At 46.9% G+C, this 16,115-nt stretch overlaps 1 protein-coding gene across 1 annotated transcript in view; it reads left to right on the top strand.

Annotated features, from left to right (window-relative positions):
- Positions 1 to 16,115, top strand: part of KALRN (kalirin RhoGEF kinase) — a 535,107-nt gene that overhangs the window by 126,422 nt on the left and 392,570 nt on the right. Inside the window, exons 4-5 of the mRNA XM_081815029.1 lie at positions 12,116 to 12,308; positions 12,701 to 13,213. Coding sequence (XP_081671155.1) covers positions 12,116 to 12,308; positions 12,701 to 13,213 — 706 coding nt within the window. The remainder of the gene's footprint in view (positions 1 to 12,115; positions 12,309 to 12,700; positions 13,214 to 16,115) is intronic.

The raw sequence follows: 16,115 nt of genomic DNA, 5'->3' as shown, positions 1-16,115 counted from the left end.
TGGGAAAGTGACGTGTCAGTTTCCATCCCAGCCTCTCTGAACGTGCCCCTCTGCCGCCTTCCCTCTCTGGCCAGCCAGCCCCAGACTTCTAGGAGCAATTGTTCTGTCCTGCTCTAGGAGTTTCTAAGCTGTTCTCTCCCCAGCCAAGAGTAGCTCCTTCCAAGTGCCCTGCCCCCAAGCCAGTCTGATTTAGAAAACAGGGACTCTTCCTTTGGTGAATGGAAGTTATGTTTCAGAGCCTGTGAGATGGCCAGGTGACCTGCTGATTAGCAAGGACACCAGGGTTTGTGCAGCGAACCCTGGCTGGCCCTGCTGAGGCAGCCATCCTTTGGAAGGCTGTGTAATATCACTTTGGTCCTGCTGTCACCCATGCCATTTCTGGAACTCTCTTTGGGAGCTCCTTTCAGCTTATGGCATGCTCTTTTGACTTTCTGAGCAGATTTGACTTTTTAGAAAGTGTTTTTAAAAAAAAGGTGGCATCTAGGACACGTCAATATGCAGATACAGAGGTCCTGGTGTGTTTCTTAGGCCACTAGACCTATAGTTTTATGGCCACACCTGGGGATGCTTGGAGTAATCACGTAGCCTGAGTCTGTGCTATTCAGTACTTTACTAAGCCCTGGGGGTGGGGGTGGGACGGCAGAGAGGGGAAGACAGAATCAGCCATTTCCTTGCTCTGGGCACATTTGCAATCAGCATTGTTTGTTTGTTTAAACAGCTTCATTTGAGTGGAATTAAGCAACAGGCTTTAAAGAGGTGGAAAATGGCAACCTTCTTCATTTGGTCTCCATTGTGAGGCTTTGACTTGGGTTTGCTTCTGGGAGAACTGAGCCTGGGGGAATGGCCAGGGGGAGCCCCTAGACCTGGAAACGGGCAGGCACATCTGCAGAATCTTCGCTGTAGTAGTGGCTTTACTGCGGATGTGCATTCGAACCGCCGGAGAACTTTTATATACAACTGAGTCCAACCCCAGACCAGTCAGTCTCCTTGCTTTCCAGGGGAAGAATTTAGGCTTTGATTTAAGACAAGCATCACCTTTGACCTTTGCCCCCCGGCCCTGGCATCACAGGTCCGAGGCGCGGGTGTAAAAGATGTGTTGTTAAATGGGTAGAAAAGGCACAAATTCCGTGGAATAATCCTAACCTGGGAAAGTGGACAGAGTGTCTTCCAGTAAAACAGACAAAAACCAAAAACCAAGAAACAAACAAAAAATAAGAAACTAAAACAAAAACCTCTGGATGGATTGACGTGGGGGATTCTGAGAACTTGACAGAAAGCCAGCTGGTAGTGGACAGTCAACCTGTAAGCCAGCCAAGAGAGGTCCACAACAGGCCGGGGGGCCCTGCCACCTCTCGGAGCTCCTCTCTCCCACCTGTCCACCACCCAGCCATCCAGGAGCCCTGCCCGCTGTGAAGGGTGAGTTTGAGAACTGTCTGTGCTAGCAAACACTCCTTCACCGCACAGCGTTCCCTAGAGAGTGGCTCATTTCTCAGTAAGTCACTGTCTCCTCCAATGTTCTTTTTACTGCTTCTGATTATACCAATTAGAAACTTCAAAGTAGGTGCTAATGTGTCTTTAGCTCTTTTCTTTAACACCTGCTGATTTCTGGTTGTTTAAGAAAGTGGGTGTGGTGTGCTTTGGGGCAATCTGCAGAGGGCTGCTATGAAAAGAACAGTGAGGAGTAGAAAACGGTTACCCCGGATCAGAGTGATGGACGAAGAATTGAAAGGAAATCTAGATCCTATAGCCAGAGACTCTCTACAGCCTAAGGAAGGCATGAGAACTCTGACACAGGTGGGTCAGGGGGATCTTTCCCTTCTCAGAGCTCCAGAGACCTTTCTTTCTGCTCAAATTCAGAATGGAGAACTCAGCCCATGTAATGATTTTTAGGGAGACACAGGCACAGCAGAGTTCAAGGGAAAAGGCTGCAGTAGATGACTCATTGGGGCTGCTCTTTCTTCCTCCCTTTGCTGGTTTCTTTCTGTTCACGGAGAACTGTCTCCAGGTATTAAAGGCTGTCCATGCAGTGTGGGAAAGACCTCCCCAATCATCCTTCCAAATCATCCTGCGATGCTGGTCGGCCTCCACTTGCGGGGACACAGCTATGTGTGGCAGGGCCCATGTTGCTGTCATTACACAGGCAGTCCTTCACTTAAACCTTGTCCTTCCTTTTTGTCATCCGCTGCCCAGTGACCAGTCTAGCTCCCTACCGCAGTGTTAACTTCTCACCTTCCCTGGACAACTTAGTGAGTAGGTCTGATTTGAAAATTGCTTCTGCTTCATCATAGCTCAAGCACTGGGCCCTCCTGGGTCCCAAAACTAGGATTCTGACACCCCATACTGGTGACACCCTGTACCCCACAACTTGCACCAACTGAGCAGCCCCCAGCGGTACTTGCTAAGCACAAACCCTTGTTGCCCCTTGGCCAGGTCTGTTGGTGTGGTGCTCATTGTGGATCTCTGCTCCTCCACCTGCCATCAGGATGGTTTGATGTTATATTTTTTCCAGGAGCTGTTTCAAGTGAGAAACTCCTGGACATTGATAGATACAGGATAAATCTCGTGTGGCATGCCAGGAGCTGGGACACATGAGGTTAGGCCATCCCCCTGCTGTTAGAGCATGGTGGAAGGCAGCCTCAGGCTGGCCCTCATTCCTGGGAAGGGGCTTTAGTACTCAACACAGGGTACCCTGGACCTCCAACTCAGATTATCTGATGTGGGGGAGAATTTTTCTTCCTCTCATTTCCAGAGTTCTTGTGGCTTACTAGAAGACCAGAAGCAGGGAGACTGACAGCTGGATGTCTCGTGCGGATGGCCAAAACATTCATCCAAACTGTGTGACCCTGAGCAAATCACTTTCTTGCCTGGGAACGTGCTGCCCTCAACTCTAAAAAGAGAGAGACAAAGACAACTTGAGCTTGAAGCAACTTTGATGCATACTCCTGCGAATCCTTCACTTTAGAGCGGAAGGCAACAAGTGCAGGATTCCCAGGAGTAAGCATTAAAGTTGCTTCAAGCTCAAGTTGTCTTTGTCTCTCTGAGTCAAGGTAGCATGGCAGATACAGGAATCAAACAGCAGATTCAGATACTGATTTTGGCTCTTCCTGGTGACTTTAAGCAACTTTTTCAACTTCTTTGAGCCTCAGCTTCCTTAACCGTAGGGTGGGAAAACAATAGCAGCTACCTGTGAGGTTCATGTGAGGAATAAATAAGATAATGCATACATAATGCTTGGCACACAGAGATTCTCGTGTGCTCAGTAAAATTAGCTGTTATCATTAATAGGTGTATGTCCCATTTTTATCAAAAACAGCTGCTCTGTTTCATAAGTTTGGCTCGCATTTTATATTTCTCTCCAGCTTCAGTTTTTGAGCTCCCCAGATTTGGAGCTCCAACCTAGATCTGGCTGCTGGTCTCCTGCTTCCTTACTAAACTTCGCTACCTCTGCTTCCTCCCTGTAATGGAGGAGCAGCCAGCACACAGGCTCTTTTCCACCTCAGGACCTTTGCACAGGCTGTTGCCACTGCCTGCATTGTTCTTTCTACAGCATTTCCTTAACTAGCTCCTTCTCATAGTTTTGTTCTCTGCCTAAATGTCAGCTCCTCATAGTGGCCTGTCTGGACCACCTGATAATTTCTTAAGATTTCTCACAACTTGTATTTATTCTCCTTATCTAGCTGCTGTCTTGTGTCCATCTCTTCCGATAGAATGTAACCTTCATGTTTCTGTCTTGTCCACATCTATATTGCTAGTGCCTAGCACTAGGCCAGCTACAGAGTAAGGGCTCGGTAAATATTTGTTGGATGAATAAATTAATGAACCAATGGGTAATACAATATATTTACATGACACCATATTATTTATGAAGCACCTTCATAACTAGGCTCTCATTTTGAAGCCACATAAATGCCTGTGAGGGATAAAGAAATTGATCCAACCCCACATACGACAGCTGCCATGCAGAGTAAGGACAGGATTATGGCAATGTGTGAGAAGAACCTTTATCCCAGTGAGGATGGAGTGGGATGGGAGGAAATGTATCAGGAAGGGAAGACTTCTTAGAGAAGGAGGCATGTGAGCTGAGCTTTGAAATTAGAGTAGAAGTTATCTAGGCAAAGATGGGGTTGGTGTGGGCAAGCATGAAGGCATAGAGGTATGAGAGGCCAAAATCTAATACAAGATTGAAACTAATAGGGCAGTTGAGAGAGGCATGGATAACATGTTGTCTGGTTTAGCGAGGGGGACATCCCTCGGACAGAAGAGATCAGGGAAAACCCGAGGGGGAAGGTGGCATTTGAATCTGACCCCATAGCCAGATGAGAATGAGTGGTATCCAGGGTGGTTCACTGATGTGGCCTGGATGGAATGAGGAGGGCTGGTCTGGGCTTCACTCAGCCAGGGACGAGGAGTTGAGCGAGCAGTGATTGGGAGGAAGTGGTACTTCCTGAGGCCAGGGCTGTAACCCAGGGTGAAACCCTGGCCTGAACAGTACTCTGCCCTGCTGTTCAGGCCCCAAAGCAACCCTTAGCTTGAGGCACCCATATCTTAATCCCTGCCCCGCAAGCTAAAGGCATTGAGTCTTCAAATGTGTGAATAAGGGCTGGGATAATAAGAGCAGCTAAGATAGAGGAAGCAGATCCAAAGGCCAACAAGCAGACAGATCATGTGAGTGTGTGAATGAGCTGGAAGTGGTTTAAAGAATGGCGAGTTTAAGCCTCCTCCAAAGACACTTGAATGCGGTACAAGCAACAATAACAGTCGTGCCTAATAAAACCATTTTGGGGGACTGGGTTCAACAGTGTGCTGCTAAATTGTGATTTCTGTTTGCCATGGGGGGCCACCAGGAGTGCAAAGGGTCAGTGGTAAAACGCCTATTCATTGGTTCCTCACCGCCCACCACTGAGACCCTCCATGCCCATACCAGTCAGACCTGGGACAGCCCTTACAGCGTTCACAGCCTCGTGGATCAAGAGACAACTCTGGGGGCATCAGATGTGGGCAGGGCCTGGGGGACCCAGAGGTAACCCAAGACTTGCCCAGATATTTTAGATAAGCCTGCCGGGTCAGGTGTATGATAAGAAGCAGAAACTCCATAATGATTTAACGGCAATTTAGAAGAAGAGAGGGAAGCCTGGGGAGGCACATCTCCAGCAGGTGTCTGGTTGAGCACAGACTGCTATGTTGGGGAAGGCAGCCACCAGGCCTTTCAGGGAAAACCTCTCTAGGCCAAGAGAGGAGGAGCTGAGTTTTTGCAAAAAGAACCAGAGAAGTGGACTGCGAGGACAGGAATCCTCCCAAGCCTGTGCTTCCAATAAATTACTCCATTTGAGAGAACGTGATGATATGTATAGAGAAACCTGCTAGCATGTTTGACCGGCTCCTACAGAGCTTGGCTGCTGGTGTGCCTTGCAGACATTGCCCTGTTTGGCTGTGTGCTACCTACTATTTATCAATGCCCATCCTCATCTGATTTAGACAAAATGAATTATCATTAAACTCCCACAAGTCACACCTAAGAGGGTCTAGGTATTGTCTTTGGAGCACCTGGGGAGCCTTCTAGGTCTCATCCCAGACTGACTTGCATCATAATATCTGCAAGGGGTTCCCGAAATCAGCATTTTTAAACAAGTGTCCTAGATGATAATGAAAGTCACTAAAGTTTGAGAAGCATTGGCATAAAGTACTGCAAATGCTTTTATGAGATAGCACAACTTTGCTGAGTGAAAACAGCTCCAGTGACATGTAAGGAACAAAAGAGTAAATGGTCTAGAACTGAGTACAAGAAATATCCGATCAATCATAAAGTATACGTTTATGTCCTGGGCCTGAGGGCTCCAGAGAATTCATGAAACAGTTTACTGTGCAGTTTGAAGGGGCTGTAATTTATCACAAAGGGTGAGAAGCTGGCCGAGGGGGTCCAGGTCTCAAGTCCCAGATGGGAAACAAGTGGGGCAGGAGGAAGTAAGCAGTGGATGTGTTCTCTCTCTAAAGAAGGGGGTGTGGGAGATGGGGAGGGCCACTCACTCTCCTTTCCCCTCCTTAGTGGATTTAAAGGCCTGTTGCTCCAAACTTCATCTTTCTCTGCTTCCATCCTCCCCATATACAATGCAGTAGTACTCTGCCCCTGAACATTTAATTTGGGCTAATAAATATCATTTAAAAGGTAAATAACTCCAGGGAAAAGGAAGGCTACCTGTTATATTTCAGGGTAAATTGGTTTACTCAAACTGCTCTCCATGGAGCACAATGAGAGGAAAAGAGGTCTGGGGGCATGGAGGCTTGGGGAAGAGGCAGGCTAGGGAGCCACTTGGGGCTTGGGCAGCCAAAGAGCCGTGTGCAGACCCTGGCTGTTTCCAGAGTTGGGAAGATGGGGCCAGGGATGAGAGCGTACCAAAAGCAACCTCTGTTGACTTACTTTGACATTTCCTGTAATCATCTCAGAGATCAAGTAGGAAGACTGCTTCTCCTCTCCACCCAGCCTCTGCGCTAATACGCTGAAACAGCCCTGACCAATGGGACCAAGGCCTCTTCATTGCTAAACTCAACAGTTCTGATCTCAGTTAATGACCTACCTCTTTGCAGTGTTTGGCCCTGCAATTCCTCCTTGAAACCCCCTCTTCCCTGATTTCTTTGACTTCACTCCTCTCTTGGTTTTCCCTAACCTCTCTGCATTTTTTCCTCAGGCTCATCTACTTTCTTCTCCCATCGCTTAAACACTGAAATTCCCGTAAATCCTATCTTTGACTCCAGAAGTTTCTTTTCATCTTACTCATTTTCACTGGGTGCTCACTCACTTCTGTGCATATCTATCACAGTTCATGAATGTATTCACTCAGCAAATATTATTGAATGCCTACTTCGTGCTGGGCGCTGTATGATTCCTGAGTCAAAATTGGCAACCCGGGTTTCTTTTAATTTCCAGACCACATATCAAATTGCCTTCAGAATTTCATGTATGTAGGACATTCATAGATGTATATTTGAGGCTGTGTTTCTTGAGATGGAGATTCAGGTGTAAATGATTTATTAAGGGCATTCTCTTCAGAAAAACTTCTAGGGGAGTTGGAGAAACAGAGGAGGGAAGAGGAAAGACCCAGCAAGGATGTGGTCTCAGATAAAGTCTAGAGACTGACTGGGAGAATGAGAAGCCTCTGGAGTGTGAGTCACACTTCATAGTTACTCCACCTTGAAGTAGAGGGGCTGAGCTTTGGCACCTTGTAATAGAAAGGCACTGCCCTCCCACCCCCCTGACCTGGTGTGGGGTTGTCACTGCCCAGGTGTCTCTTGGAGAAGTGTCACCCGTCAGTTGAAGGAAAGTCTCCAGAGATGGGCTCAGGTGTGAGCTGCTAGCTGCAACACTTTTAGAGCTGGAGGCTGGGTGTGGTGGTCAATAAAGGAGCCCTGGTGGGACACCCACAGCATCTCTTCTAGCAGCTGAGACTTACAAAGTACAGATTATGTGTCTAGCACCATCATAAATGCTTCATGTGCATGAACAAACGTAACCTTTAAGTAACCCTATAACGTAGTTATTCGTATTCACGTTTATCCATGTTTTACAGTAAAGGGGCTGAGACACAGAGGTTACACACAACTTGCCCAAGGTTCCTCAATAAGTGAGTGATGGAGCCAGGATTCAGACCAAGGAAGGTTGGTTCTAGATTCCATGCCCTTAAGTGCTACCTCAGTCTATTGAGTCTTAACATGCACCAGGCACTGTACTAGGCATTGGGGATTCAGCAGTGAAATCAATACAGAAATCCCTGCCCTCCCTGATGTTACTTTCCAGTGAGGGAAGATGGACTAGGAGTGAATAAGTAAACTTTATGATCCAGATGGTAATAAGTGCTAAGGAGAAAAGTAAGTAAGGGAAGGGTGGTACGGAGTTCTAGTGGCAGCCATAGCTTTGAAGAGGGTGGCCCAAGGGGGCCCTCATGTAGAAGCCATTTTAGCAAAGATCCAAAGGAGGTGACTTATCTGCTGCCACTCTGACCACTCCATCTGGCTGACCCTGATTTACTTTCCCTCTGCACAGCTGCAGGGAGATTCTTGCGAATCATCTGTTCATGTTCCTTCCCTGAATGATACCCTTCAGTGGTTCCTCACTGCCCTTAGGATAAATCCAGCGCTCCCGCCGTGGTATGAGATGCATCCTGATTTGAGGTCTGCTTCCATTCCTGCCTCTTCTCGGAAGGCCTGCTTCTAACGTTGTGATGCCCGGAGCAAGAGTACAAACGGAAACCCACATACCCTATGTGTAAATATTGAAAAGTAATATAGCAAGCTGACAAACTGCTAAATAAAACATCTACCCTTTACTTTGACAAATATATCTTCATAGTGAATTAGGAAGCCAACTTCACATTTAGATTTGTTAGACTGCTCTGAGTTCCATGCTGGAACTTGGCAATCCAGGGAGACTGGCCCCTAGCCCATGGTTGCCTCCCTTCTCTGCCCACTGCCCAGCTCTGTCTTCCTGCAAGCATGTGGACTCCCCAGCTCACATATCCATGTTCTAGCCACATCTCTGTGCCTGTACTGGTGGTGTTACTTGTCCTTGGGGGATTGGACCCAGAAAAGAGATACATGTGGGCGGGGCGCCTGGGTGGCTCAGTCGTTAAGCGTCTGCCTTCGGCTCAGGTCATGATCCCAGGGTTCTGGGATCGAGCCCCACATCGGGCTCCCTGCTCGACGGGAAGCCTGCTTCTCCCTCTCCCACTCCCCCTGCTTGTGTTCCCTCTCTTGCTATCTCTCTCTCTGTCAAATAAATAAATAAAATCTTTAAAAAAAAAAAAAAAAGAGGTACATGTGGGCCCAGGAAGTAGGTTAAGGGTCTTTTGGGTGGAGAATTTTAGGGTTTTAGGTAGTAGGAGCTTAGTCTAGAAGGTGGGTGGACTCTAGGTGGCAAGTTGCTTTGTTCCGTGGTGAAGGGAGGGTGTGCAAGAGGAGGGTCAGAACCCAGAACAGGGCTCTCTAAGGCACTTAGAGCAGCACCCTCTCATCACTCTCTGCCTCTTATCCATGTGCCTAAACAAAGTGAACTGCTGGAACTTTTCAACATGCCATGCCCTCTTGCTTCTGTGATTTTGTGATTTCGCACAGACTGCAGAATAGAGGACATAAATTGGAGGCCTTGTCCTACTTGCCCTCAACTCCTGTGAGCATCCTAACCTAATCCCCTATCATAGACTCTTAACCCCCACCCTCAATTACAAAAACACATGAAACACATGTAGTGGCAAATGGTAGGGTATAATATGATATAGTGACCTGAGCATGGGCTTTAAAGTCTTGGTTTTGTCTCTGTTTATCCACTTAGTAGTCATGTGACTTTAGGCAAATTCTGTGCCTCAGTTATTTCTTGCATGGAGAAAACCAGACCAAGTGTATAAATTATTGTAAGGATAAAATGAAATAATGGGTATCAAGTGCCCGACCCCAGGCCCTGGCATAGAATAAGCATTGGTAAAAAGTTCTTTTCCCTCCCCCAACCATGCTCTTTCCTTGAAACCAAACATACAGAGCGCCTTGGGAGATTAGGCTGCTTTCATAGAAAGATGCCAATTAGATTAGCTCTCAGCACTCAGCCCCTGGGCGCCTGTCCCTATCTCCTGAGCTAGGGAGAATTTCCTAGAGAATATTAGTGCCTGTTTCTACTTTTGGTTGTCAGGGATTATTAGTTAATAGTGTGTAGGCTGCTACTGATCACCACGTTTAGATACTGGGATAGTCACACTCCAGCTCTTGATGGCAACACTGACTATTTGTCGTTAGGGATGAAGATTTCTCCTGTCAGCATAATTACAGTAACAACCGTGGAACCCGGGGAGCAGGTAAACAAGGAAGCTGGTCATCTCTAAGGAAAGGCAAGACCACGGTTACCTTGCAGTGCCTGACATAGTGGGCATGCAGTGACTGTGAGTCAAGCCAAATAAAGTTAAGAACAATGAGAGAAGCCAGTAAACTCCAATAGAAAAATGGATAAAAGAACTAATTGGGTAAGTCACAGAGAAATACTTATGGGCCAATAAGCTATAGCTAGTAATCAAAGAAATGCAAATTTAAATGTAATGCAATATTTTTCCTAGAAAATGGGCAGAGATTTAAAAAATTCATTGGCCAGTGCTGATGAGGATACAGTAAGGGGGGCGACTCTCACACATGGTTAGTGGACATAGAAGTTGATATGTCTTTCTGTAAAGAACTAATGAGAACGATTATGTTACGGTATAGGTATAAGGTGGACTATGCGTCATTAAATGTAATAGTTTTGAAGACATTTTAGGTATGAGAAAAAATTCTGTGTTGCAGTAAAAAGCAGAACACTATGCAGTATGAAAATTACATGCACAAAAAAGACAGGAAGGAAACAGACCAGAGTATTATAGCTTCTTACCATTAGCATCTCTTACGTAGATCTTTGAATATTTTAACTTTTCTGTAATTAGCAGGTATTTCTTTTATAATGGGAAGGAAATTCCATAAATTAAGAAAGAGTCACTTTGCTTTCAGATGATGGGGCGGAGAAAATTATTTATGGAAGATTCTGGCCATTTGTCGTCTCAGTAAGAGTCAAAGAAGGAGAAGAGGCAACTCCTTTTCTTTGGGGTGCAGGATTTGAGGAGGAACAAAAGACTCAGGCTTCCTCTCATGTTGAGTCTAGTCTTTTGTATCAACAACAAGAAATGGAAAGAGTCTCCTTGCCCAGGGAGTTTTGGGAAGCCTAAGTAAACTGCTGTATGCTTGAGACATTCACACAATCACAGGGGCTGTGGTCTCTTCACCGTCTGTGACATTCTCATCATTGGTTGAGATTTGAGAATGAAGCCTGAAAAGGGGCTTTGTTTCCTTTTGTGGCTCAAATCGTCCAATTGTGGCCTTACCTCCAGTAGCTCTAAATGACTGATGGGTGGTGGGACACATCTGTGGGTTATGCAGCATGCACAGTGGTTGAAGCAAGTGCTATCTGGGAAATAGGAAATTAAACAAAACACCCTAAGGTAGTACTACACCAGGATTTATATAAAAATGTGAATTAACCAAAATCTGTTTTGAGTTATAAAATAGATACATAGGTTAAATAAACTAAGAAGGATGGAAGGAAATACCCCTAACTATCAAAACATAGAATTTCTTCCACACTGACATGTTATAACTATTTTGACCTGCATTTTTTTTTTTCCCTTCCATTTCTTAGGAGTTATAAAGTCCAAGTGCTTAGAGACAGGTTGCTACTTAATAAGTTGTATGGCAACATCTTGATTCACTTAGCCTGATTACTTTTTGGTTTTCAAGATGGTCACTGTATCGTCATCTGGCCTTGATTTCAAGAGTAGTTTCCCCTCTCTTAGCTTCCTGAAACACGCCTTTTTACACCCGGGCTGGTGTAATGGAAGTACGTGAGAAAACTGGACTACATCCACGTCCCAGCCAGTCCCACCCTTGGCCATCTAAGAGCAATCAGCACGACTCAGCAACCTGATTTAAAAAAAAAAAAAAAAATTGATATACATTTAAACTATAAGTTACACATTTTAAATACAATGGTGGCAAATATATGTTATCAGTGCTTCTTGTACCATTTGCTAATCAATGGATAGAATCAGCCTAGAGCCCTTTATGGACAAAGATTTTTTGGCCCAGTTTGGGTTCAGTGGTAAAGCATACCAGTGTCTGTCATTGATGTGGGCACAGGGAAGGACAGACGCATACCAAAGACTTTCCATCTCAGATTTAAGGGCAATAGGGTCCTTGTCTTTAGAGAGCTTGCATTCAAATAGGGAAAGCATGATTCATGCCAGGAGCAAGAAAAGGAGACAAAAAAGTAAAACACAATTATGAACGCTGGAATAGTAAACATCCAAACAAGTACAACTGACTGTAGGGAAGGCTGAGTTACTTGCTAAGTGCTGGGAGAAGCCAGAATGCCCTTGGTCAGATGGGGTTAATCTGGAAAGGTTTTCTGAGGCAGTGCATTTTGCACTGGAGACATGGTGTGAAGTTGGAGGGGTGTCCAGATTAAAAGGAATGCAGGTTTCTGGGATGCTTTTTGACTGTGTTCCCCAAAGTCTCATCCACCCAGAGTGACCATGCCTGACCTCTGATCTCCCCACAGTGAGGACGTGTGCAAACGTGGCTTCACCGTCATCATCGACATGCGGGGCTCCAAGTGGGACCTCATCAAGCCCCTCCTCAAGACGCTGCAGGAAGCCTTTCCAGCCGAGATCCATGTGGCCCTCATCATCAAACCCGACAACTTCTGGCAGAAGCAGAAGACCAACTTCGGCAGCTCCAAATTCATCTTCGAGGTGAGCCAGACCTCTCTCTTCGCACACCCTTTCCTTTCCCCTTCTGCTACCCACACATTTCTCACTTCTGCTTCTTCACCTATCCTATGATATGCAGGATGGCAGGGGCTGATATTTCAGGATTCCTTGGGTACTGTGGCCTTACCAGTGAGTCTTGGAAGGAATAAGAGGCTCGAGAGATTGTCCTGAACTCTTAGCCAGTCTGTTGAAATGCTGACCCTGGCTGGTTTGCGGCTCCTGCATGCTCTCCCACTCGCCCTTTCTGAGGCACGCTGTGGTCATTAATGTGTGGATTTATCTCAGCCTTTCCACTTGACTTCCTGCCTTCTGCCTACCACTGCCCTGCCCGCCCCACATCACTGAGTCCCCCTCTCTGTGTCTGCCCCTCCCAGACAAGCATGGTGTCCGTGGAGGGCCTCACGAAGCTGGTGGACCCCTCCCAGCTGACCGAGGAGTTCGATGGCTCCCTGGACTACAACCACGAGGAGTGGATCGAGCTGCGGCTCTCCCTGGAGGAGTTCTTCAACAGTGCTGTGCACCTGCTGTCCCGCCTCGAGGACCTGCAGGAGATGCTGGCCCGGAAGGAGTTCCCGGTGGACGTGGAAGGCTCCCGGCGGCTCATCGACGAGCACACACAGCTCAAGAAGAAGGTGCTGAAGGCCCCCGTGGAGGAGCTGGACCGGGAGGGGCAGCGGCTGCTGCAGTGTATCCGCTGCAGCGACGGGTTCTCGGGGCGCAACTGCATCCCGGGCAGCGCCGACTTCCAGAGCCTGGTGCCCAAGATCACCAGCCTCCTGGACAAGCTGCACTCCACCCGGCAGCACCTGCACCAGATGTGGCACGTGCGCAAGCTCAAGCTGGACCAGTGCTTCCAGCTGCGGCTTTTCGAGCAGGATGCCGAGAAGGTAGGAGGGGAGCCGCCAAACCCAAGTGGAGCTTGGGGAGAGGGGGCCCATAGCTTTTTAGGGGAGCTTATGGAGGCTGCTAGTACAACTTCCTGATGAATAATACTTCCTTGGAAAGCTTTAAAAAATGTACCTACTGGGGGCAGCTGGGTGGCTCAGTCGGCTGAGCGGCTGACTCTTGATTTTGGCTCAGGTGGTGATCTCAGGGTTGTGGGATCAAGCCCCCTGTGGGGCCCCATGCTGAATGTGGAGCCTGCTTGAGATTCTCCCTCTCCCTCTGCCCCTCCCCCCCCACTTGTGTGTGTTCTCTCTCTCTCTCTCTCAAAAAAAAAAAAAAATGTGCTTACTGGTTTTGGCTGATTTACTTTAATCATATATTTGGTCATTGATCACTGGCTTTTTAATGCTCCCCTTACATAGTGTTTATTATGTGCCAGGTACTGTCGTAAGCACCACGTGTAAATTAACTTATTTTAAACATCTCAACAATCTTATGAGGTAGGTGTATTATCATTATCCCGTTTTACAGATGAGGAAACCAGAAAGGTAAATAACAGCCAACCTGAGCCATGCGAGGTGGCTCCAGAGTCCACACTTGTACACCGGGGCACTCTGCCCCTGTCAGGACATGCAGCGAGTGGGGCAAGTCGGCTGAGCAACAGCAATAATAATACTGTTACGACTTGGTGATTACTGTCCTGCAGTGTCCTTTACCATTGACCAAGTGCTTTCACAGGCGGCCTCTTATTTAATCTGTGCGGCCCTTTGATCCTTTGAGGTGGGTGGTGGTGCCTCAGCTGACATGCAGGGAAACGGGTGCTCTTTGATCTTGGGGCTTTAATGGCAGACTTGACATATGAATCCCGCTTTCTTCCCTTTGAAGTTCAGGGCTCTTCCTTCCATACCACTTCTTTCTGGAGGTTTTTCCTCAGCTGCTGAGTACTTTCTCAAGCGAGACCCCATTTTTCCAGCAGTGACTTTTCAAAGCTTTCCCCTTATCAGGGGACATATGAGAAAGTGAAAAAGAAAGATGGATCGTGCCTATTTGCCAAAGACACAAAAGTATCTTCTCTAGATTCTCTCCAAGCTAAAGAAGGGAGTTTACTTCATACATAATATGCACTTTAAGAAGAGTGAAATGGGTTTTCCTCCTATCAGTTTTCTGGGGGGAACTTATATTTAAATGCATAATACTAGTCTTAGCGATACCAGGACATCTCAGTCACCTGTGAGTTTTACCGACAGCGTCTGACATAATGGTTTTGTGTCTTTTAAGAGCCTGTATTGAAAATGTCTCTAGGTATTTGTAAGTAATGAAATCAGGCTACAAAACTGTATATGATTATGATCCCAATTTATGTGAGAGTGCTAACACAGGTATAAATGGGAAAAAACTCACCACAGTGCTAATAGTTTTGATTTCAAGGGGCCAGGCTTATGGTTGATTTTAATTTCTCCTTATATTTTCTAATCTTTTATAAAATCAGATGAAAACCAACATATGTGATTTTTAAAGACTGCATAGCCGCTTTCCACAAAATTTAAGCCAGTTTTTGGAAGGGACATGTAGAGGGGTTTCTGGCACAACCTTAGGAGTTTTGAGGTCTCCCCCGGCCTTCCTGACGCCTCCTTGCCCAGGGGCCTGGCAGCCGAGGTCCAACCCTGGCCCTGCCCCACCCTGGGAGGGGCCCCTGGGACTACAGAATCCCTGTCACTGCTCACCAAATGAGGAGAGACACCAGGTCAGAAGCAGCTGCTCTGTGAAGCCAGCGGCAGGTACTTTGGCTCCTGTGGCCAATATTGGAAAGGTCTGGACGTCTCCTTCTTGCTTGCGGTCTCTTCTGCTCTGGGGCAGGGAATCTGCTTTGCAGTCTGGCGCGGGAGCCTGTTTCAGTGAGCCACGGTCAGAAGGGGAGGGCAGGGGACTCAGGTCTGCCTAGAAGTGTTTTGTTGGAGGCATTTCACCGCATCCCTGAAGCTCAAGGTTATGGGAAGCCTTCATGGGGCACAGATAGTGCCTGTCTCAAAAACAAACAAAACAGAACACCTGAGCCTCAGAAATCCCCAGGTAGGGAAGGAAGGCTGACCTTCTAGAGTCGGCCAGGCACGGGTCAACTAAGCAGTCATTTCTGCCACACATTGTATCGTCTCAATTCATGCTCACAAGATTCTTATGGTATAGTATTGTCCCTATTTCACAGTCCAGGAACGCTCAGAATGGATGCTGACAGGCACTGGAAGCTCAGACAGATGAAGTGGCTTGCCCAAGATCACACTGTGGGTCAGGCAGAGCCAGTACTGGGTCTATGTCCGAAGCCCCCCCAAACTCTGACCCAGCAGCCGTGCCAGCTGTCTGCTCCCAGGAGCTGCCTCATGCTATTGCTGAGCACTGCCTGTCAAGCCCTGAGCCCGCTGGCCCACGCCCCGGGGACTCTGGGGACAGTCTCAAATCCCACCTTTGAATGTCCACTGGACAGCAGGGGCTCTTAACCTTCTGTGCTATGGACCCTTCTCAGAATAACATTTGTAAAGGTACAAAATAATATATAGGCTTGGAAAATAATTATTGAAGTACAGTTATTGCATTTTTAAAAACAACAGTAACTTTTACACTGGCTTAGGAACACGTTAAATAACAAGCTCTATTTGAAGTCCTATAACTACCATAATTTTGAAGTACTGATGAGCATATATGACATTTCAGGGCAACATGTGTGTGTTTCTATTGCTGTCAGAGGCATGACTATTGCTAACATTAATGTAGTTTGCTGCCTACATTCATAATCAAAGGGAATGCTGTATTTCAGTTAAAGGTTAGTGAAAATCAAGGCGTATTTTTTTCCTATCCAAGTACACAATCCCTCAGTTCTATGCAGGACTCTAAGTTTAGGATCCATGTCCC

Source organism: Leptonychotes weddellii, chromosome 1, assembly GCF_054177405.1.
Source record: "Leptonychotes weddellii isolate Sample4059 chromosome 1, ASM5417740v2, whole genome shotgun sequence".
Classification (NCBI taxonomy): Eukaryota; Metazoa; Chordata; class Mammalia; order Carnivora; family Phocidae; genus Leptonychotes; species Leptonychotes weddellii.
This window is presented reverse-complemented; position numbering and strand designations above follow the sequence as displayed.